The following is a 23,470-nucleotide window of genomic DNA, read 5'->3' as shown; positions in this document are numbered from 1 at the left end:
TCTAGTTTTTGAAAGATTTCAGTTAAAATGTCCCTTTTCTTTAACAAAAAGAAAAAGAGTTGATGGGACATTGATGCATTGTTGGTGGAGTTGTGAACTAATCCAACCATTCTGGAGAGCAGTTTGGAACTATGCTCAAAAAGTTATCAAACTATGCATACCCTTTGATCCAGCAGTGTTTCTACTGGGCTTATATCCCAAAGAGATCTTAAAGGAGGGAAAGGGACCTGTATGTGCACGAATGTTTGTGGCAGCCCTTTTTGTAGTGGCTAGAAACTGGAAACTGAGTGGATGCCCATCAGTTGGAGAATGGCTGAATAAATTGTGGTATATGAATATTATGGAATATTATTGTTCTGTAAGAAATGACCAACAGGATGATTTCAGAAAGGACTGGAGAGACTTACACGAACTGATGCTGAGTGAAATGAGCAGGACCAGGAGATCATTATATACTTCAACAATACTATATGATGACCAGTTCTGATGGACCTGGCCATCCTCAGCAAGGAGATCAACCAAATCATTTCCAATGGAGCAGTAATGAACTGAACCAGCTACGCCCAGAGAAAGAACTCTGGGTGATGACTAAAAACCATTACATTGAATTCCCAATCCCTATATTCATGCCCACCTGCATTTTTGATTTCCTTCACAAGCTAATTGTACAATATTTCAGAGTCTGATTCTTTTTGTACAGCAAAATAACAGTTTGGTCATGTATACTTATTGTGTATCTAATTTATATTTTAATATATTTAACATCTACTGGTCATCTTGCCATTTGGGGGTGGGGGTGGGGGGTAAGAGGTGAAAAATTGGAACAAGAGGTTTGGCAATTGTTAATGCTGTAAAGTTACCCATACATATAACCTGTAAATAAAAGGCTATTAAAAAAAAAAAGAAAGAAAAAGAGTTGAGACAGAGATGAATAATAAATCATCACAGGTTGTATTGATTCTGAGAGAGAAGTATAGCTATCTATTTTCTTCAGATAGAAAAGTTCCTTTTTGTCATATTAATAGTATTTCTGGACATTATGTTCATATACTGTCATTTCAGATTAAAAATTGAATCTATCCTTGATTTACATATCCTCACCCATTTTTATGTAATACTATTTTTTTCTGTTTGGGGGTTACATACATTGGGGTTTGGGGGAGGAGTAGAAATTTTGTGAGATGCTGCCTTAAAATTTATTTAAAATGTGGGTAAAGAATTTCCAACTTCAAAAATATAGGCATAATTCAATATTGATTTCCTTGTACAATCTTTGAACTTTCCAGGATTTGATGGTAAAATAGAAATAATACATTGATGAAGGTCCACTATTGCACAGTACTTATTTGCTAGTGACTATTATTCCCTTGGGAGACTTCAAAGAAACTGGTATCATAATAGCAGAATGAAAGAAGATCAAGAGCATTTTTATGCCTCATCACTCTTCTAATTTTGAAACTTCTTGTATACCTGAAGAAGAGTTTTTGACCCTGGATTCTATACAAGAAGCCTTTGGAATTTTTACTCTTCTTTGTAATTTCCTTTACTGTGCTTATATTCTTGCCTCATTCCTTCTACTTCCACAATGTTAAATGAGCACAGCATTTTTGAGCAAAGTACTCCAGAATTCTTGCCAAATGTTTGTGAACCAAGAAATGAAATAATTTCATCCAGGTTCCCTATTCCCACTAAGAACCAAATAGTCCAGTTCTATATGTCTAATAGAAATATTTTAGATCAGAGCTTCTTAAATTTTTTCCAATTATGACTCCTTTTTCAAACAAGAACTTTTTATGCAACTCTGGTATACTAATCTGTTAGAATCCTTACAAAGTGATAAGTCAGTTATCTAATTTAGCATGATTCAGTATGATTGATCTGATCTTACAAGGAGATGTTATGGGCCAGAACTTGAAACAAGGTACTAAGTGGAACTGAGAGAAACAATGCTTGTGTTCACACATTTAGAGAGCTCATATAAGCAAGAAGCTCCCAAGGCCAAGATGCACTCTGGGAGGAAGCCCACAAACCCACTCTCAGAGGTGAAGTCAGAATCATTCCATCTTCCACCTTTGTGCTGGCTGGAGGCTGAAGAAAGCAGAGGCAGAAGCAAAGGACAAAGTTGCAAGAGATCTTAGAACCAAAGAGAGAGAGAGGCCTCTAAGAAAGCTAACCAGGCTTGGAAAGAGATAAGAAATAAACGTTTGGAGTTTATCAGCTGGCTGCATTTGAGGTGATTATTACTTTGAACTGAAACTAAGGTTGCCTCCAGAAAACCTCCCCAAGAAACCTGCTCCCAGAGAGAACCATCATATGTAAAATAAGAGAATACTACACTAATCAAATATTTATGGATAATAAATCATAATTTTGCAATCCCCACATTCAATTATGTGACCCGTGAGGGTCTGTGGCCCACAATTTAAGAAACAAATTTGTTTTAGATAAGAAGTAACCTTCAATTCATTTGAACTTCTAAGTTTAAAAATGATGAAAATGGAAATTTTCTTCTCCTTTCCACTTTTTTTCTTTTAATTTCCATCATTTCTTACAATCCTCAAATTACACATCACAATTTTCTCTACAACCCCAAAGTTTGGTCAGTTCTCTGAGTTTCCTAATGTACAGGTAGATAGTGTTTTTCTTTCTAAGAAATAAAGAATAATAACACCATGCTATGCAACTATGTTTCATTGAAAGGCAGTCTATAAGAGTAATTGGACTTTTGTCTTTAATAATTCTTAGTTTTCTTTAAAACATATTAATGTGGGGAGTTCTGAGAGTGCAGCCAAGATGGAAGAGTGAAGCCATTAAACTGCTGAAGTTTTTCTAGTTTCCCTTGAAAACCATTGACAGTGAACCACAAAACCCACAAAAACTGAACAGAATCTGATTGAATGAAACCACTCTCTAGCTCAAGATAGATTGGAAGGACTTAAAGAAAGTCAGTTTAACTAAGGTGAAAGGCCTGGCTAAAATGAAGATTGGGAAAGCCTATGAAAGGCTCTTAATCACAACAGATCAGTGACTGAGACCTTTAGTCATGGTTTAGCAGCAGAGCAGACCAGTAAGGAAGCTTTCAGTCCCAGGGCAGAAGGCAAACTGCCAGCCTGGAAAACCAGACTGTTGATAGAGAGCAGATCTGCTGTGAACAAGAAACTAAACACAAGGGACTCTTGTGTTCAAAGCCAAGGTTTAGAGTGTCACAAGAACCTTGGGACAGTGCCCCTTGTACTCCAGGAACAGAACTCAATCATAAAAGTCATAAAAAAGGGGGGGGGGGGAAAGAAAGAAAATGAGCAAGAAACAAAAAAAAGGAATTTAACCATAGAATGGTACTATAGTGATAAGGAAGATCAAAATGCCGAAAATGCCAAGGACAAAAAGGGCACAAGGGAAATTTCAAAAGGTGATATGAATTGGTCTCAAGCCCAAAAATACTTCTTGGAAGTGCTCACAAAAGATTTTAAAAGGCAAATAAGAGAGGTAGAAGAAAAACTGGTGGGAGGGAGGAGGAGAATGAGAGGAATGCAAGAGACAGTCAAAAGCTTGGAAATGGATAACAATTCCTTAAAAAAATTCAACTGTTCAAATGCAATGAAGAAAAAATATCTTGAAAAGTAGAATTAATCAAATGAAAAAGAGATTCAAAACCTAAAGAAAATCATAGATTAAAAACTAGAACCAGGCAAATGGAAACATAATTCTATGAAACATCAAAACTCAATTAAACCAACTAAAAAGAACTTTTTAAAAATGGAAAAAAATATACAATACCTCAATGGAAAAAATACTGACTGGGAAATAGATCCAGGAGAGACAATTTTAATATTATTGTTCTACGTAAAAAACATGACCAAAAAAATAGAAATTGAATAGCATTCTTTAAGAGATCATCAGGGGCAACTGCCCTGATACACTGGAACCAGTCATTGAAAAAAATCTATCATTCACTTCCAGAAAGAGATTCCACAATAAAAACCTCAAGAAACATTGTAAAACTCCAGAAGTATAATCTCAAGAAAGAAATACTATAAATTGCCTGGGGGAAAAATGCAAATATTAAGAAGCTATAGTTAGGATTAATTTAGGTGTGGCAGCATCAGAGGGCCTGGAATAGAGAATACCATATTCCAGAAGATAAAGGACCTGGGGGATTAGAACCAAGAATCAACTACCTAGCAAGACTGAGCATCATCTTTCAAGGGAGGAGATGTATCTCCTATGAAGTAAGGGAATTTCAATCATTTATATTGGGGGGGGGGAACAACCAGAATTAAACAGAAAATTTGGTCTTCAAATACATGACTCAAAAGAAGAATAGAAGGGTAATAAGGAAAAAATAACTTTATTTAAATATTAAACTATTTTGGATGGAAAATAATGCTTATAACTTTTGAGAGTTGTATTCTTTTATTGGGTGAGTGAGAAGGGACATAGAAGGACAGAAGGTGTGGGTTTGAAATGACTGATGTGTTATCAAAGAAAAAGACATTAAGGGCTAGAAAAGGGATTGTACTTGGAGGAGTGGAAAGGGGGCATAAAATGGGACAAATTAGATCATATGAAGAGGCACAAAGATCTATTACAATAGAGGGAAAGAAAGGAGGGAGATGAGCATTGTCTGAAGGTTAATCTTATCAATTTTGGTTCAAGAAAGGAATAACATACTCAGTTTGGACAGAAGGGAGGGCAGATACATTAGGAGAAAGAGATAAGAAAAAAGAGAAAGGGTGATAGAAGGAAACTGAAGGTTGAGGGCAAGGTGGTCTGGAAAACAAAACATTCCTAAGGAGGGACAGAAAGGAAAGAAGTATATGCAGAGGAGAAGTATATACAGAGGAGAAAATACAGAAGGAAATACAGAACTGTTATTTCTCATAAAATAGATACAAATAGCAGAATACCAGAATCCTGCAATATGTTGTTTACAAGGAACATATTTGGAACAGAAAGATACATACAGAATAAGAGGAAAAGACTGGAACAGAATTTGTTATGTTGCAACTGATCTACAATAACAACAAAAGCAGGAATAGTAATTTTGATCTCAGATAAAGCAAAAATGAAAATATATTTAATTAAAAGAGATGAAAAAAACCCTAGAACTTGTTAAAAGATACCATAGACAATGAAGTGATATCCCTATTAAATGTTTATGCCCCAAGTAAGAATTCTCAAATTCTTAGAGAAGTTGTCAGTTATACAAATAGATGGCAAAACTAGTAATAGAAGACCTCAATCTCCCCCTCTTAGAATTAGATAAATCTAAGCACAAAATAAACGAAAAACAAAAGAAGTTAGTATAAATCTTAGAAAACATAGATATGATAGATCTCCAGAGAAAATTGAAGAGGGTTAGGAATATACTATTTTTCTCAGCAGCACATGGCACTTACAGAAAAATTGACCAAGTATTAAGGCACAAAAACTTCACAATCAATTGCAAAAAGATAGAAATAGTAAATGTTTCCTTTTCCAATCATGATGCAATAAGTTATATTCAATAAAGAGCCAGGGAAAGATAGTCTAAAAAAATTAGAAATTAAATAATCTAATCCTAAAGAAAGAGTGGAAATCATGGAAAAACTTGATATTTTCATCTAAGAGAATGACAATAATGAGACAACTTATGAAAACCTATCTGATGCAGCCAAAGCAGTTCTTAGGGAAAATTTTATATCTCAAAATAATCACATAAATAAAATTGAGAAAAAGGATATCACTGGATTGGACATGCAACTAAACAATTAGAAAAAGAACAATTTAAAACTCCAAATTAAATACTTAATTAGAAATTTTGAAAATCAAAAGACAGATTAATACAATTAAATCGAAGAAAACTATTGAACTAATTAATAAAATTAACAGTTGATTTTATGGGGGGAGGGGGAGTGCAACACAGTAGATAAACCTTTGGTTAATGTGATTAGAAAAAGGAAAGAGAAAAAAAAATTACCAAGATCAAAAATGAAAAACATGAACTTTGAAAAATGAATGAAGAAGAAATTAAAGCAATAAATAGGAGTATTTTGCCCAACTGTATGCCACCAAATTTGACAATCTAACTGAAATTGATGAATATTTATAGAAAAATAAATTGCCCAGATTAAAAAAAAGAGGAAATAAGATATAAATCATCAGCATTTCTATATGTTACTAAAAAAGTGTAGCAGCAAGAGATAGAAAAAGAAATTATATTTAAAATTGTTGTGTCACAGTTTCCTTTCTGCCTCAGTTTCCCTAAATTATCCTGCCTCCGTTCCTTGAATTGTTCTGCCTCAATACCCCTGGTTGCAATCCCCTTTCCTTTTCATTAGGACTGAGATAATTAGGGCTGTGGAAATCTGGCCACTCCAAAAGAGTCATAAAACTCCAGATGTCCTATCTCAGATACCTAATTGGCATCACTCACTTTTATCTCTCCAGACTTCCTGTCTCTAACTGAATACCACCTTTACTCCCAATTTATCAGAATTGATGGTCCTTTCCTGGAAATTCTGGTGCTCACCAGTGTTTGGACTCCACCCTTTGCCTTTGTCTCCTCTGATCTCTGGAACCACATAAAAATCATTGGAATGTCACATTCGATGCTGAATTCTTTGAGACGAAAGTCCAATCCTGGAGGGACAAATGGATTCTGATCTACCCCCCCCAGACAATCTTTCCCTGTTAGAAACTCAAATAAAATAATAAAAACTCTCTAATCTCTATCTTGCCTCAGTTTCTCCAGCATTACAAAATAATTGTAGAAAAAATAAAATATTTCGGTATCTACCTGCCAAGACAAACCTAGGAACTATATGAACACAATTACAAAATACTTTTTAAACAAATTAAGTCAAATCTAAACTAACAGAAAATTATCAATTGTTCCTGGCTAGGTTGAACTAAAATAATAATAAAAATGACAATTATACCTAAATTGATCTACTCGTTCAAATCCATACCAAACTGCCAGAAAGTGAATTGTGAAAGAATGAGAAAATACTTTCAGATCTGCATTTGTGTCATTTATAAAGGGCAGATGAGCAAAGTAGAAAGTCAGCCATCCTTAGTTTTGGGAAGACTTCCATCACATACTATCAAGAAAAGAGCTTAGTCATCTCTTTTTGTAGATGCCCCAGAATGTTTCCTACACTAATGAAAGCATGTGTCTCTTAAGAAAAATGTTTTCAATCTTGATGGATAGCTTTCTAGATTGTTAATTTTATTTTTCTTCTTCCATGATTCTCTCAAAATGTCTACTCTTTACCTTTTCCCTTTTCAACCTTCTTATTCATTCCTATTTACTCCCTTTTCTCTCATTCACTTAGCTAGAAAATTTAGCAAAGATCCAGATCTTAAAGAAGTTCAGTTCACTTTATTCAGAACAACTTATTTTATTTATGGCCTATTTAAGTATTCATAGGCTTAGTAGGGTACTAGGAAAGATTTTAAGTAGGCTAAATGGGTATTGAGAAAGATTCAAAGATCAAGATAGCCTTTCTTCTCTTGGGGAGCTTATAAACTTAAAAGTATCTTAAACTCAAAAAAAGAATTGAATATTTTTTTCCCTGTCCATTGTTTTCATTTTTAGGTTAAATTTTCTATGTGATAAGTTTTCTTGAGAATTTTACTTACTTCAGATACTTAAAAAAGTTACTAGACATGGTTGATGAGAACACCAGAAGGGAGATAGAATATTTGTGTTCAGTAACCCAAAAAGCTGGGTTGGAATTTGTTAATATATAGCAGAAGAAATGCACATTTTCCCTAAGATAAAAGTTTTATTGACTGTAGCTTCAAAGCTGAATTGGAAGGATGAATAGGAAAAAAAAAATTCTAACCTTTTTGAGTTATGAGAGTTCTACTACCTTCTTACTCTACAATTCAGTGTGTCCTTTGGGGAAAATTTAATTTTAGTGAAATTCATTTTCCTTATCTGCCATTTCAGGCTTAGGAGCTTTTACATGGTGGATCACTTTGTTTTCCTTTGCATAAACACTATTTGTTTCTGGGAGTGCTTGGGGATATTTGTCCTATTGTTTTCTCCCAAGAGTTATTATTATTATTATTTTTTTTTGTATTGGCTAAAAGGTATACTCTATTGCTTGAGGGATGCCTTTATCTTTTAGGGTGAATAATGTGTTAAATTTACTTGAGTAAACACAAAGTATTGTTATGGTGATTAGCATTTAGTACCTAATGAAAATGTGGGAAAAAGTGGCATTTATTTGAAACTGGCATATTTGTTTATCTGAATTCATTGCTTTCATAGAACAATGAAATCTTTGTATAATTCTCCTGTTTACCAAGTTATATAAGGTTGTCCTATAGATAATCCTATAAAAATAAACTAATTATGATATCTTTCATTTGCTGAGTATTTTTCATACAATTGCATTTGATTCTAGTGTGGTTTATAGGATAAGATTTAAAAGTGGAAGCAACATTAGAAGCTATTGATTGCAACCTTTTAATTTTACCTGTGAAGAAACTGAAGCAGGAAAAACTTAAAACAATGTCACACAGGAAGTTGGTATCTGAACACAGATTTGAACTCAGATTTCCTGACTAGAGATCTTGATCTTTATTCAATTGGTCACATAGTTGCCCATGTGTCCATTATGTGTGCTCCTGTCCATACTATTTGATTTATATTGTTCATTCTTAGAGGATCCAAACTGAGACTGTTAATTGATTATGTATAGATTTTATTGAAGTAAAATTCCCAGACACTTCATAGATATTTAAAAAAGTCAACTACTTGAAGATGTGATTTGCATTACCTTCAAGTACATAGTACACAATATTCACAATAATAATTGATATTTATGTTATTTTTGTTTGCAAAGTAGTTTATAGGAGTTTAATTTGAGATTCATAAAAATCCTAAAGTAAGTAACATCTAAATTATTATTATGACTATTTTATAGATAAGGAACCTGAGGCTCATAGAAGTTGTGACTTGCCCATATTTTCATATACAATGTGTCAGAAGTAGGATAGTAAGACAGATATTATTGAATTTTTATTTTGTACTTTACTAAATCATGGTACCTAACAATGCTTTTAAATTTGATTTTGTTTGGTGTTTCTGTAATTGAGTTGGATAATAATGGTTATATTGATGATGTGACAGAGAAAATTTTGATCTTGGCTCTACTACTCTTCCTTTGATTCTAGATTTATTGATTCTTTCTGTGATAGGTGACTTGTGATATGGTAACTTTCTGCCTAATACAACTATACTCTTGAAAAGTAAACTATTTATTCAACAAACTGTTCTGTCTATATGATCATATCATGTGATATGATCTATTAGAATTACAGAAATTAATTCCAAATTATGTCCTTGCCACTTGTTTGATATTGTTCACACAAGTTTGGCACTCAGATTCCTAAAACAAAACAAAGCAAGCCATACAAACAAAAACAATTTGATTGTTTCTAAATTTCTTTAGTCCTAAACCTGTGAATTATGAATAAATTTCAACTGACTGACTTCTTTTGACCTTCCTCATCATACTTCTAGGAATCTCATCACCTTCCATGTCACATCAGCCTTAGTATTCACTCCTCTTTAGTACTCTTTGATCCTTGAACCTCTCTGATTGGAGAGTGAAGTAAAGACCTTCCATGCAAAGAGGGTGCTATCTCTTAATTTTCTATCCAGTTGTATTTGTCTTGATTTCTCTATCATGTACCCTCACTAGATACCTTTCTTCTCCTTTGTTTTTGACTTCATTTTGTGTGTTGTCTTTCCTAATTTGATTATAAAATCCTTGAGACCAGGATCTATTTTATTTCTTATTTGTATTCCCAGCACAGTGCCTAATAATAGAAGTTTAATAAATATTTATTGATTGACTATTAACTGATTAAAATTTGGCATCAAATGCACATGGATATGTATACTATATATTTATACATATGTATGAATAATATGAATATAATGCTGATCTGTTATTTAATCATTATCTAAGCACTCTATATTCATTTAGCATATCATCTGCTGATTTCTTTTTGGGCCATTTTTATCAACAAAGTATGGTCTTTCTTTGGTTCCTTAGAAAATATTTTAAAGCTCGCAGGCTCCCCAGTTTAGCTGTCCCAGGATGTCAAATAGCATTGTGACCCACAAAACAGAAACCTACAACCACCTAGCTTGTGCCTATGAGTCTACTTGACATATTTTCTTTTAATAACTCATAGCTGAATGTGGAGTGATCCTGAAATTAAGGTCAGCTTCTGGTGGTTGTTTATATCAGCTGTCAGATTGTAGAATAAAAAATGGCTTTTATGGGTTTGCTTTTTTATTGTTTTTCAGGGCAATGTCACTTTTTCCTGCTCAGAACCACAAATTGTTCCCATCACGTTTGTCAATTCCCAAAGCAGTTATTTGTTACTGCCTGGCACTCCCCAAATTGATGGGCTCTCGGTGAGTTTCCAGTTTCGAACTTGGAACAGAGATGGTCTGCTCCTGTCAACTACACTGTCAGAGGATTCTGGAATCCTGCTGCTCTATCTAGAGGATGGGATGCTGAAGCTTGTTATCCAGAAAATGACAGAACGCTCCATGGAAATCTCCACAGGTATCTATCTCATCCTTCTCATGCCCCATTCAAATTTGTTTATTAGTCAGTGAACTTACCTTAGGATGTTTGGCAAAGCGTTCCGATACTATTTTAAGGGGAGAGCTGCCCATTGCAGAGACAAATCATTATGCTACTTTTATTTCTTTCAGGGCTTTTTTTCATCAGAATTTTAGCTTTTGGCAATGGCAGCCAATCAATCAGTCATGCATTGTTCAGATCCTTTATTTCTTTAAAGTTAATCATTGTGTGCCTAATATGCTCTGGATCTTACTGCATGATATGGTAGCATATGATGGTACAGAACACATGAGAAGAGGTAAAAAAATTTTAGAATTAAAGGTAAAGCAAATGGTGATGATGAAGATGATAAACAGTAAGCTAGCCTTAAATATCAACAAATCATAGTATGAGATTTCATTATGACTTGCTGCTAGAGTATTATTCATGATCAACCCCCCCCCCCAATTTTTTTTCCTATTTTATATTTTCCTCTTTGGGTTTTTTTTTTAATAACTAATTGTTTTTCCATTTAGAATTATTTTTTCTCCCAGTCATTTACCATTATGGAGACAGGCAGACAGAGAGACAGACTTCTCTTATAAGCATTTTTTAACTTTGTATATCCATACCCATTTTATGGATTATTTATTAGACATAGGAATATTCAATACTCTGCTAAAAATGACAACATAATAGCATAAAAATGTAATTTTAACCTTATCCCTACCTTTCCTACCTCATTTCTTGTTAACTTCATTTGAGTCTTCTATTAGTTAAATCTTTTCTCTATATAAATTAATATTGGCACAGGGTTTACTTCCATAGTTAGTGAGGATTTAGGGTGGAGGAAGGGCTTATTCTTTTCTGATATGTGGATGTCTCCTTGAATTGTACTTCCTTCAAATGATGTTTATGGTGTTCTTTTAAATTATGGAAGAGGGAGTTAAAGACCCTGAAAATAGTATCATTTCTCTGCACACTGACCCAAGAGTGAAGAGACCTACTTTTTTTTTAATTTAAACTTCATTTCTGACCATGTGACCTTGGTTAAGTTATTTTAACTTTTTATGCCTTAATCTTTCTAGTAGAAGAATGTAAATAATAACTGGCTTTATTTATTCATCAAGAAATGAATTGAGAAACAATGTCAAATACTTCTATGATCCAACTAATCAAACAAACCTCAATTAAGTGAAATTTCCTTTTTAAAATTATTATTTTTTATTGAATGATTATTTCTGTCCATTAAAGTCCTACTTTGATCCTTCCCTATGATGCAAAATTGATATAGAACTCTTAAAATCTATCCTAGCAGAGTGATCTGGCAGATCCTATAAAGCTGAAAAGATTTTGAATATTTGTCTACTGATGGATTATATATCTATTTTCTGGTGACCACCTTATTGAAAGGAGCCATTTCATCCCCTTGTCAATAGAGTAGTGAATTTTTTGGCTACAAAATTCTTGAAGATTATCTATTAAAACTTAAAAGTTATACAGTGCATTGATGGAATGAATACCAACAAGGATGAAAACACAAATCCATGAAAGTATTACAGTATTGACATAAGTGTTATGTGCATAGCACCATGATAGGTTCTGAGAAAAAATTCAAAAGAAAAATAAATGTAATATTTGGCTCATTCCTTACAGAAACTTCTACTGCTAAATTGTCTTAAAATAAGTCATATGGAAAATGGATAAAAGTGCAGAGGAATGACGAATCAGTGGGGTAGTGGCATAAGATGGCCACATAGAGGTGAATGAAACTGCAATGAAAATACAATTTAAATTGTGGATAAGGAAGCATAATCTTCTGTCAGGGAAAAAGCATGGCTGCAACTTGAGGGAAAGAAAGACCATGGTGGATTCTGGAAAAATCCTTTGGAATAAAAGGTTGAAGTAGGAGATTAAAAGATCAGTTGTATTATATACTTATACTAAATGTCTTATACATTTATATAAATTTTGAAAATTTTATTTATTTAATATTTTTCCCCAATTACATTAAAAATTTTTTTTTACATTTCTTTTTAAGCTCTTTGAGTTCTAGTTTCTCTAGTTTTCCCCATTCACAATTAAGAAATTACATGTGAAGTTATGCAAAACTTTTCAATAAAATCAATTTATAAAAGAAAACATAGATCTTCCACCCTAATGAAAATAAAAACCCTCAAGAAAAAAATAAATAAAAAATAAAAAGTGAGATAGAGAAATAGAAATTGCTTCCATCTATATTCAGATTCAATCACTTCTGTCTCTGGGTATGGATAGTATGTTTCATCATAACTCCTTCAGAGTAGTTGTAGATGGCTATACTACTGAGAATAAAAAAGTTATTTAGAGCTGGTCCTCCCAGAACATTGATATTTCACTTTGTTTATAAAGCACTTTCCAGGTTTTTCTTTTGTTTTTTTTTCTTTTCTTTTTTTTCCCTGAGAGCATCCTGCTCATCATTTTCCAGAGAACATTAATATTCCATCAGAGAAACTTGTTTCAAAAAATGTTTTTTTGCAATTGATTTTGCTAATTGCATTTCCGCCCATTTCTTCTCTCTTCTTTCACCCTCTTTCCTCAGAATGTTTTGCTACTGACCACTCCCTCCCCCAATATGCCTTCTATTTTATTATCGCCCCCCCCCCCCCCCCCCCCCCCCCCCCATTCTCATACTATTTTCTTGAAGGGAAAGATAGATTTCCATACCCCTATTGAGACGCATATTATTTACTATTTGAGCCAATTCTGATGAGAGTAAGGTTCACTTACTTACCCTCTCCTTCCCTTTTGCCCTTCTTTATAGAAACTTTTTCTTGCCTCTTTTTTTTTAATGGCAGATAATTTGCAGCTTTCTATTTCTCCCTTTCCCTTTCTCCCAATACATTGCTCTCTCATCTCTTAATTTCATCACTTTTAAAAAAAGATATTATACCTTCATATTCAAGTCACACCCATGCCCTCTGTCTATATATACTCCTTCTGACTGCCATAATAATGAGAAATTTCTAATGCATTACAAGTATCATCCTCCTTGTAGGAATGTAAATAGATAAACCTTATTAAGTTCCTTATGATATAATTTTCCTGATTACCTCCTTATGCTTCTCCAGAGTCCTGTGAATATCAAATTTTCCATTCAGTTCTAGACTTTTCATCACAAATACTTCAAAATCTTCCATTTTATTGAATGACTACCTTTCCCCCCTGAAGCATTATACTTAGTTTTCTTGGGTAGGTAGTCCTTGATTACAATCCTTGCTCCATTGTTCTCAAGAATGGCATGTTCCAAACCTTACAGTCTTTTAATGTAGAAGCTGCTAAATCTTGTGTTATCCTGGTCCATTAAACTTGAATTGTTTCTTTCTGGATGCTTCAGTATTTTCTCCTTGATCTGGGAGTTTTCGAATTTGGCTATAATATTCCTGGGAGTTTTTATTTTGGGATGTCTTTCAGTAGGTGATTGGTGGATTCTTTCAATTTTTACTTTATCTTCTGGCTCTAGAATATCTTGGCAATTTTCCTTGATAATTTCTTGAAAAATGATGATCAGGATCTTTTTTTGATTGTGCCTTTCAGGTAGACCAATAAGTTTTAAAATTATCTCTATTGTATCCATTTTCCAGGTCAGTTGTTTTTCCACTGAGCTATTTCACATTTTTTTCTATTTTTTCATTTTTATGTTTGATTTTACTTTATTGCATCTTGAGTTTTCATAAAGTCATTAGTTTCTATTTGCTCAATTTTACTTTTTAAGGAATTGTTTTGCTCAGTGAATTTTTGTACTTCTTTTCCCAGTTGGCTAATTTTGCTTTTTAGGGCATTCTTCTCCTTATTAGTTTTTTGTATTTGGTTTGAACCTCTCTCAATTCTTTCCCTAATTTTTCCTCTATCTCTTTAACTTAATTTCCAAAGTCCCTTTTGGGATCTTCCATGGCCCAATTCTTATTTTTCTTGGAGGTTTTGGATGTAAGAGCTTGGACTTTGTTATCTTCTGAGAATGTGTTTTGATCCTTTTTGTCACCATAATAACTTTCAATGGTCAGAAACTTTTTTTTTTAATTTTCTGCTAATTTTCTTAGCCTATTACTCTGCTTTTAACTCTGTTAAAATAGAGCTCTGTTTACAAGGTGAATGGTGCCCTGTCCCAAACTTCAGGGATTTTGTGCAGTTGTTTTCATAAATCCTTCCAAGAATCTAACAACAAGCACTCTTTTCTGAACTGGAACTGTTAGTTGTGCCCTTGACCCACTGTAACTCTAAGATCTAGTGTGCTTCAGGATAAAACAGTCAATGACTATTGTACTCTAGTGTTTGACAAACTCAAAGACCCCAGCTTTTGGAATAAGAACTCACTTAACAAAACTGCTGGGAAAATTGGAAACTAGTATGACAGAAACTAGGCATTGACCCACACCTAACACCATATACCAAGATAAGGCCGAAATAGGCAATGATCTAGATATAAAGAATGATATTATAAACAAATTAGAAGAACATAGGATAGTTTACCCCTCAGATCTGTGTAAGAGAAAGGAATTTGTGACCAAAGAAGAACTGGAGATCATTATTGATCACAAAATAGATAATTTTGATTATATTAAGTTAAAAAGTTTTTGTACAAACAAAACTTATCAGACAAGATTAAAAGGAAAGCGATAAACTGGGAAAACATTTTTACATTCAAAGGTTCTGATAAAGGCCTCATTTCTAAAATAAATAGAGAAGTAACTCAAATTTATAAGAATTCAAGCCATTCTCCAATTGATAAATGGTCAAAGGATATGAACAGACAATTTTCAGATGAAGAAATTGAAACTATTTGTAGTCATATGAAAAGATATCCAAATCATTATTGATCAGAGAAATGCAAATGAAGACAACTCTGAGATACCGCTACACATCTGTTAGATTGGCTAAGATAACAGGAAAAGATAGTGATGAATGTTGAAGGGGATGTGGAAAAACTGGGACACTGATATGTTATTGGTGGAACTGTGAACGGATCCAACAATTATGGAGAGCAATCTGGAACTATGATCAAAAAGCTATCAAACTGGGCATATCTTTTGATCCAACGGTGTTTCTACTGGGCTTATATCCCAGGGAGATCTTAAAGAAAGAAAAAGGACCCACATGTGCAAAAATATTTGTGATACCCCTTTTGGTAGTGACTAGAAACTGGAAACTGAGTGGATGCCCATCAATTGGAGAATGGCTGAATAAATTATGGTATATGAATGTTATGGACTATTATTATTCTGTAAGAAAGGACCAATAGGATGATTTCAGAGAGGTCTGGAGAAACTTACATTAACTGATGCGAAGTGAATGAGATCATTGTACATAGCAACAAGACTTTATGATGATCAATTCTGATGGATGTGGCTCTCTTCAACAATGAGATGATTCAAATCAGTTCCAGTTGTTCAGTGATGGAGAGAGGCCTGTGGGAACTGAGTGTGGACCACAATAGCATTTTCACACTTTCTCTTGATGTTTGTTGCATTTTGTTTTCCTTCTCAGGTTTTATTTTTTTCTTTTTAAATCTGATTTGTCTTGTGCAGCAAGATAACTGTATTAAAAATATATACATATATTGGATTTAACATATATTTAAACATATTTAACATGTATTGGACTACTTGCCATCTAGGTGAGGAGGTAGGGGGAAGGAGGAAAAAATTGGAACAGAAAGTTTTACAAGGGTCATTATTGAAAAACTATGCATGCATATGTTTTGTACATAAAAAGCTTTAATAAAAAATTAATTAATTAAAAAAAAGGTCTAAGTGTATTTGCCAGGACCCCCGCAGACTGGTACTGCCCTGGGACTTCACACCAGATTTCCACCCTGTTGCCACAGACCCTCTCCACTGACTTTCAAAGTCCTCTCTGGTATCCCCGGATTGAATGGTACAAAAGATTCCAACATTGCTGATGATTCAGAGGTCCTATATCTCTGATGCTGGGGCTAGGACTGAGCCTATGCTGGGATTGTGGACTAGGCTCTCATTCTAGTTCTACTGACTTTTTCTGATAACCTTCTGGGTCCTTCTTGGTGTCTCTGGGCTGAGAGATCTGGAAACCACCAGTATTGCTGCTAACAGATGTCAGGTTCAGGCCAAACTGAGGCTGGGTTCAGGACAGCCCCAGGACTCCCGCCCTGGTGTTACAGACCTTTTCTGATGATCTTCTAAGTTGGCTTTGGCTGGAAAATGTTCTACTCCATGTTTTTTGGATGTTCTGATGCTCTAAAATTTGTTTAGAGCAAATTTATTATTTATCATTTATTTTTAAAATTTATTTAAAGGAATTTGGAGCCATTTGGGAAAGAGGCCACAAGTTCCTGCCTATACTTTACCATCTTGACTCCACTTCTCATTTACATAAATTAAGAGAACACCATAGACAGGTAGACGGGTTGAAATATAATGATACTGTGAACTTTTTTTTAAGATCATGAATTTGAGTGGTTCTTCCTGTGAAAATTATAAGATATAAGAATAATTTCTTCTACCCAGAAGGTGGGTTTTTTTGATAATTTTTTTCATATTTTTAATTGGGTTCAGATAATCACTGAGAATTATAAAAGTATCCCCTAATAAAATAATCCAACTTTAAGTTTCTTATATGCACATGAGAAATAAATCCAAGCACTGGAGATACAATAACAAACAAACAAACAAAAACTATACTTACCAGTAAGGAGATCTCAATATAGCAGGGGAAAAACATCAACATATAACTGTATATAAAATGCAAATAAGGTAGATTTAAGGCTCTGGAGTAGAAGGGGATGCAAAAGACCCCAGGTAAAAGGTGGTACTTAAGAAGTTCTTTAAACACAGCATCACAGCAAATGAAAAAGCACACCAATTTCAGAGTTGTTTGTCTAAATTCAAACTTCCTTGATTAGGGGGAAAAATGCTCCAGATTGTCTCTTATTATTGGTGAGATGCTTGAACATGGAATCTTGTAGGCCCCAGGTTAAAAATGCAATTTTAATATTATATGAGCCCTTGTGGTACTTTGCTCCAAAACATCCAGGTGCTGGTTGTATTATTAAATGCACCTCAGTCCATTAAAACAGTTTTATGAATGGAAGAAAAACTTGTAAAATCTGTCACATTTCCCTAGTGCCTGACAAAAAGAGAAAAAAAAATTCATCTGCCCACCCTTATCTGCCTTATGAAAATTATTCAAGTAAAAGAAGAAAGATTTTTTTTTTTCTTACTTAGCAATAGTTATGCTAACATCTGGCAAGGAACTGAGTTGTATATCTCTTGCACTCTATATTTTCTTCCATTTGGGAGATATTGAACTTCCTGGTCATTTCTTTTAAATAGCTAAAGATTTTTCTTTGCTTCCCAAAGCCTAGATTGCTGCCATAGTGACTTGTCAAGAGGAACCAAGTCTTCTGTCCAGATTTTAACTCCGGGTATCCTCACTATGTAGAAATTAACTGAATAGAAACAGTTTAGTAGACTCCATTTTCTCAACTGGAAAATAAGAATAATAATAGCATCTATTTCTCAAGCTTGTTATGAGGCATAAAGGGAGAGATAAAATTTTGTAAAGCATTTAGCATAGTGCTTGGCATATAGGAGTTTCTTATCAGATACATATTTCTTTCCTTCCTTTTTCCACTATTCAGGAAATATGCAGGGAAACAATTATACCACTTAGGAAAATTGAAAATAGAAGCTAACTAGATTATTTACAAAATACTAGAGAATCATCCTCTTTGTTTCAAAGTTTAACCAAAGTTTTATGTAATTTTAGTTGTCTTGTTGAGGTATCATATATGTATAATGGTGTCACTTCTGAAAGAATTCAGCCTCAGACAATCTGCAAATTAAAGTCATGTTAATGAGATTAACTCATTCAATAGACTGATCAAGCTCCCTGAAACAGTGGGCAACCCAGCAACCCAAGACAAGAAATTTTCTAGAATAAATGGTGCTTTTTATATCATAATATATATGTAAATTTTAAAGTAGAAGGAGGACTTTGCTAACATGGAGAGGTCCTAAAATTTTAGTGGAACTCTGTATATCGTTAACCAGAATATATAAACAAAAGCCCATTCCTCAAAATATAATCAGAATTACTCAGCAGGGTATTGATGTAAAGTAATGTTCTTATAACTAGCAAAGGTTCTCCAGTGGCAGCCAAGAAAGTCAGCTTGTCAAGATATAAGATTTATTGAGGTTTATAGTCTAATGTTCTATTCTACATGCTCTTGGTGCTACTTTCTTACTAATTGATTTCTTTGTTATATTTTGTTATAATATAATGTGGTAGCCTAGTAATATGATTACAGAACATGCATGCCTGATCATTTTTTATTGAGATCCATGATTAATGATTTCTATGGGGGTTGAGACTTGGGACAGATATGGATTGAGGGTAACATGTAGCTTGATGTCATCTTCAAAGATTAAAAACATTTATTTCAAATATTATAGTTTTCTTTAATCTACTGGAGTCCCTTGTTACCCATTTGATCTTATAACACATACTTGTGTCTTGTTTTTAATTTTAATTTTTTTTTTTTTGGTAAAACAAGGCATCTAGAATGAAAACATATCACCCTCAGTCCATATGTTGGTACAATTCTTACTGACAGAATGTACTTCCTTTTGATATCCTGGGCCCACACTTGCTTCGCCTATTAAGTAGTGTTTAAAACTTACTTTAATAACTGTCATGAATAAAACTCCTAAGAGGTAGTGTTTCCAAGTAATTAATAATCAATTTGTTAATTAAGGTAGCTAATAAGAAATAAATTTATGGTCATTGGTTTCTCTTGGTAATTAAAGTTACCAAGGGACAGTTGGAAACATTTTAAATAAAGTGTATGCCTTTTGACAGGGAATTCACCTGACAAATAAAACTCAATTCTGATTGGTAGACATTTAATAAGGAAGTGGGCTGTCTTTAGCTCAGCCTCCTGAAAATGTGGTTTAATCAGAGCCTCAAGGCATTTAAAGCAGGGAAAGTCATTTCTATCCAGACTTCTTTGACTAGTTTTCTTCTTCTTTAGGGTAACCCTAAAATTGAATTAGGATCAAGAGGATCAATAATAAGAAGACATGCATGCCCCAAGGCTGAAGTTGATTTTTTTTTTTTTTTTTACTGAGTTAAGAAAAGAGTCCTTGTCCTTACTTTTGTTTAAATAATAAACAAATAATAAAATAATAAAAGTAAGAATGTCTCGACATATATATGATTTGGTTCTGGGAAAAGATGACCTTGCTCAATTATATATACAGAGACTGAAATAGGGTCTTAACAAGAATAGTAAGAAACAGATGGATGAGTTATCGAAATAAAATATAATGTTAATTTTTTTTTCATAACTGAAGAATTCTTGAAGTAGAAAAGAAAATGAAAAAAAAATCTGTCATACTGTGAAGGCAAAAACAAATACCTTAACAAAGTCAAACAAAAATATAAAAAAAGAATAGCTACAACAAAATTAAAAGATTTGGGTTTTATATGATAGATAATAAAGAACCACTGAGCTATAATTAAAGGGGAATCATATTCTGATTTGTCACTTGACAAAATTGGGCAAACCACTTATATGATTGGTCATAAGATCATAGCATTTAGAGCAAAAATGTAATTAATAGATCATCTATTCCAGTTCTCCTCTCCTTAAGCTGATGAGTAAATCAAGGATCAAAAAACTAAGTAATTTGCTTAAAGGAATATGACTCAGAAATAATATAACCCAGTTCCTGTAAATCCGAAATCTGACAAGTTTCCTTTACTCTTAAGTTTGTTAATTCTCATACCCATTGCAATGGCAAATAAACATCCACTTTAAAAAACAGAAAAAGGCAAATTTCATATTTACTGTATTTCTTCAATGTATTTTATTTATTTCATTAAATATTTTCAATTACATATAAAAATTTAAATTAGATTTTTAAAAATGAGTTCCAAATTCTTTCTCTTCCTGCTTCCACTCCTCCTCTGTGATTAGGCAAGCAGTTTGATATAGATTACATATATGAAGTCATGCAAAATATATTTCCATATTAGCCATTTTGGAAAAAAAGAGAAGCAAATCAACAAAAGATCAAAAATAAAATAAAACAAAATGTGTTTCAATATGCATTCATACTGAATCACTTCCTACTTTTGAGGTAGATGGCATTTTTCATCATAAATCTATTGGGTTTTTCTTGATTATCTTATTGATTCAAATTGCTAAGTAATTTACCACTGTTCATTGAACAACATTGCTATTACTATGCAAAATGTTCTAATTCTTATCACTTCACTTTGTATCAGTTCATATAAGTCTTCTCAGGGGATTTCTGAAACTATTCTGATCATCTTTTCTTATAACAATAATATCCCATCAAAATTATATACTATAATTTGTTTAGTCATTTTTCAATTGATTAGCATGTCCTCTACTACCACAGAAAGAATGTCTATAAACGTTTTTGTGCAACTAGGTTCTTTTCTCTTTTTCCCCAGATGTCTTTGGGATACAAACTGATTAGTAGTATTTCTGGGTTAAATGGGTCATGGGTATAAGAACATATACACATAGTACCTTTTTTTTTTTTTTTTTTTTTTTTTTTTTTTTTTTGAGGCAATAAGGGCTAAATGACATGCCCAGGGTTACCTAGCTAGTATCTGAGACCAGATTTGAACTCAAGTTCTCCCGATTATGAGACTGGTGCTCTATCCATTGAACTAATGAATTTGCACAGTTTTCTAGAATTTTGAAAATAGTTCTAAATGACTTTCCAGAATGATTTGGAACAGTTTACAACACCAATAGGGTATTTTCTACATCTTTATCAACATTTATCATTTTCACATTCTGCCATTTTGACCAATCTGATAGATGTGAAATCATACTTCAGAATTGTTTTAATTTGAATTTCTCTAATCAAAAGTGATTTAAAACATTTTTATATGTTACTAAGATAATTTTGATTTCTTTATCTGAAAATTCCCATTTGGGAATCATTTGAGAAATGATTTATAGCCTCATAAATTAGTCAATTCTTTATAGAGTTCAAAGATGAGACATTAGCAGAGACACTTGCTATAATTTTTTCTTACTTTATTTCTAATATTAGCTACATTGATTTTATTTCTGGAAAAACTTTTAAATGTAATATAATCTTTTGTTGCTCCTTTATATGAGATAATTTATACCAGTCTACCTCTCCCTTTCCTTCTACTCCAGTGCTTTCCTCTTTCTCACCCTTTAATTTAATTTTTTGGAAATTATCCCATCATAATCAAATCACAACATGTTTTATCTATTTGTATTCCTTTTAACTACCTAAAAAAAGTTCTATAAAATATACTAGATATCACCATCATTATCTTAGTAATGGCAGCAATAAAATTAACTGGAAGTTCTTTAAGGCATACAAGGAAGAGAACAAGATAGTCATACTGCTTTGGAAACATTAAAAATGTACAATTCCCCAGAAGTAGCTCTGGAGAAAACAGCAGGGAAAAAACTAGTTTGGGACAGTGCCCCTTCCACTTTGGTAGGGAAAAAAAAAAAAAAAAAAAAAAAAAAAAAAAAAAAAAAAAAAAGCTGCAGCCACAAAAGAACCTAAGAATTTTTTTCAGTGTACTTTTTTAACCTATTTTCCCATTTGACCAATTTTACTTTTTAAGTAGTTCTCTTCAGCAGACTTTTTTGTGCCTCTTTTACCAGGTGGACAATCCTGATTTTGAGGTCTTATTTTCTACAGTATTTTTGGTGATTCTTTTGCCAGACTGTTGCTTTTAATAAATTTTTGTATCATTCTCAATTTTATTTTCAAAATCCTTTTTTAAACTCTTCCAGGAATTCTTGTTAGACTTCTGTCTGAATTACATTTCTCCATTCCCACCCCCTACTCCCTTTAAGGATTTGTTTGTAGCTATTTTAACATTGTTATCTTCTAAAGTTGTTCTTTGATCTTCCTTGTCACCATAGTAACTTTTTGGGGAGGTAATTAATTCCTTCTAAAAATAATGTTTTTAATGTATAAAATATAATATAGTTTATGAGAAAGTAAACTAATTATATTGAAATAAAGAATTTTTTTTTTGGCTGAGGCAATTGGGGTTCAGTGACTTGCCCAAGGTCAAACAGCTAGGAAGTATTAAGTGCCTGAGATCTGATTGGAACTCAGATCCTCTTGACTTCAGGACTGGTGCTCCATGTACTGTACCACCTAGCTGCCCCAGAAGTAATTTTTTTAATCCAAGTTTATGGAATTTCAGAAATTTGTTTAAAGATTTTTTTTGTTTGTTTAAAGAATTCTTAATTGAATATGAATTCCCACATTAAGAATCCTTCCCACCCCTAAATCATTTTCCACTTTATATTATGTCAACATTCTTGTCTATTTAACTAGTACGTAAGTCACTGGTAGGAACTTATGCTTTTTTTTTAAATCTATCTTGTTTTGAACAATAGAAAATAAGTATCTTATATTCCCTAAATACATTTTAATTGACTAAATATATTTAACTGAAAATACAATTAATTAATTAATTACTTGAAGCTCAGACTGAAACTCAGAAAAGCTCAGATATTAAAGCTAAACTAAGACTGAACTTTGTCTGTTACAATCTCAAACTTTGTAATTATATTAATTTGTTATCTGTTTCAACAACCATATCAAACATTTAGTAGCAATAAGCACAACATTTTAAGTCCAACATCCCTTCCTCCCCACACCCTTACAATCAAAGACAGCCAAGAAGACATATAAAGCAATTCCAGAAAAGTTCTAAAAGATAGAAATCTTTTAATGAAAAGTTGGTACTGATTCATCCCAAATACTTATTAAACAGGAGATGAGGGCAAGCTCTAATTAGAGAAAGGCCAATAGAGATCCCAGCAGTGGCTT

At 33.0% G+C, this 23,470-nt stretch overlaps 1 protein-coding gene across 1 annotated transcript in view; it reads left to right on the top strand.

The window, feature by feature from the left end:
• The window catches only part of CNTNAP5 (contactin associated protein family member 5), an 876,250-nt gene that overhangs the window by 429,801 nt on the left and 422,979 nt on the right, over positions 1–23,470 (top strand). Inside the window, exon 8 of the mRNA XM_031959885.1 lies at positions 10,313–10,577. Coding sequence (XP_031815745.1) covers positions 10,313–10,577 — 265 coding nt within the window. The remainder of the gene's footprint in view (positions 1–10,312; positions 10,578–23,470) is intronic.

Source organism: Sarcophilus harrisii, chromosome 3, assembly GCF_902635505.1.
Source record: "Sarcophilus harrisii chromosome 3, mSarHar1.11, whole genome shotgun sequence".
NCBI lineage: Eukaryota > Metazoa > Chordata > Mammalia > Dasyuromorphia > Dasyuridae > Sarcophilus > Sarcophilus harrisii.
This window is presented reverse-complemented; position numbering and strand designations above follow the sequence as displayed.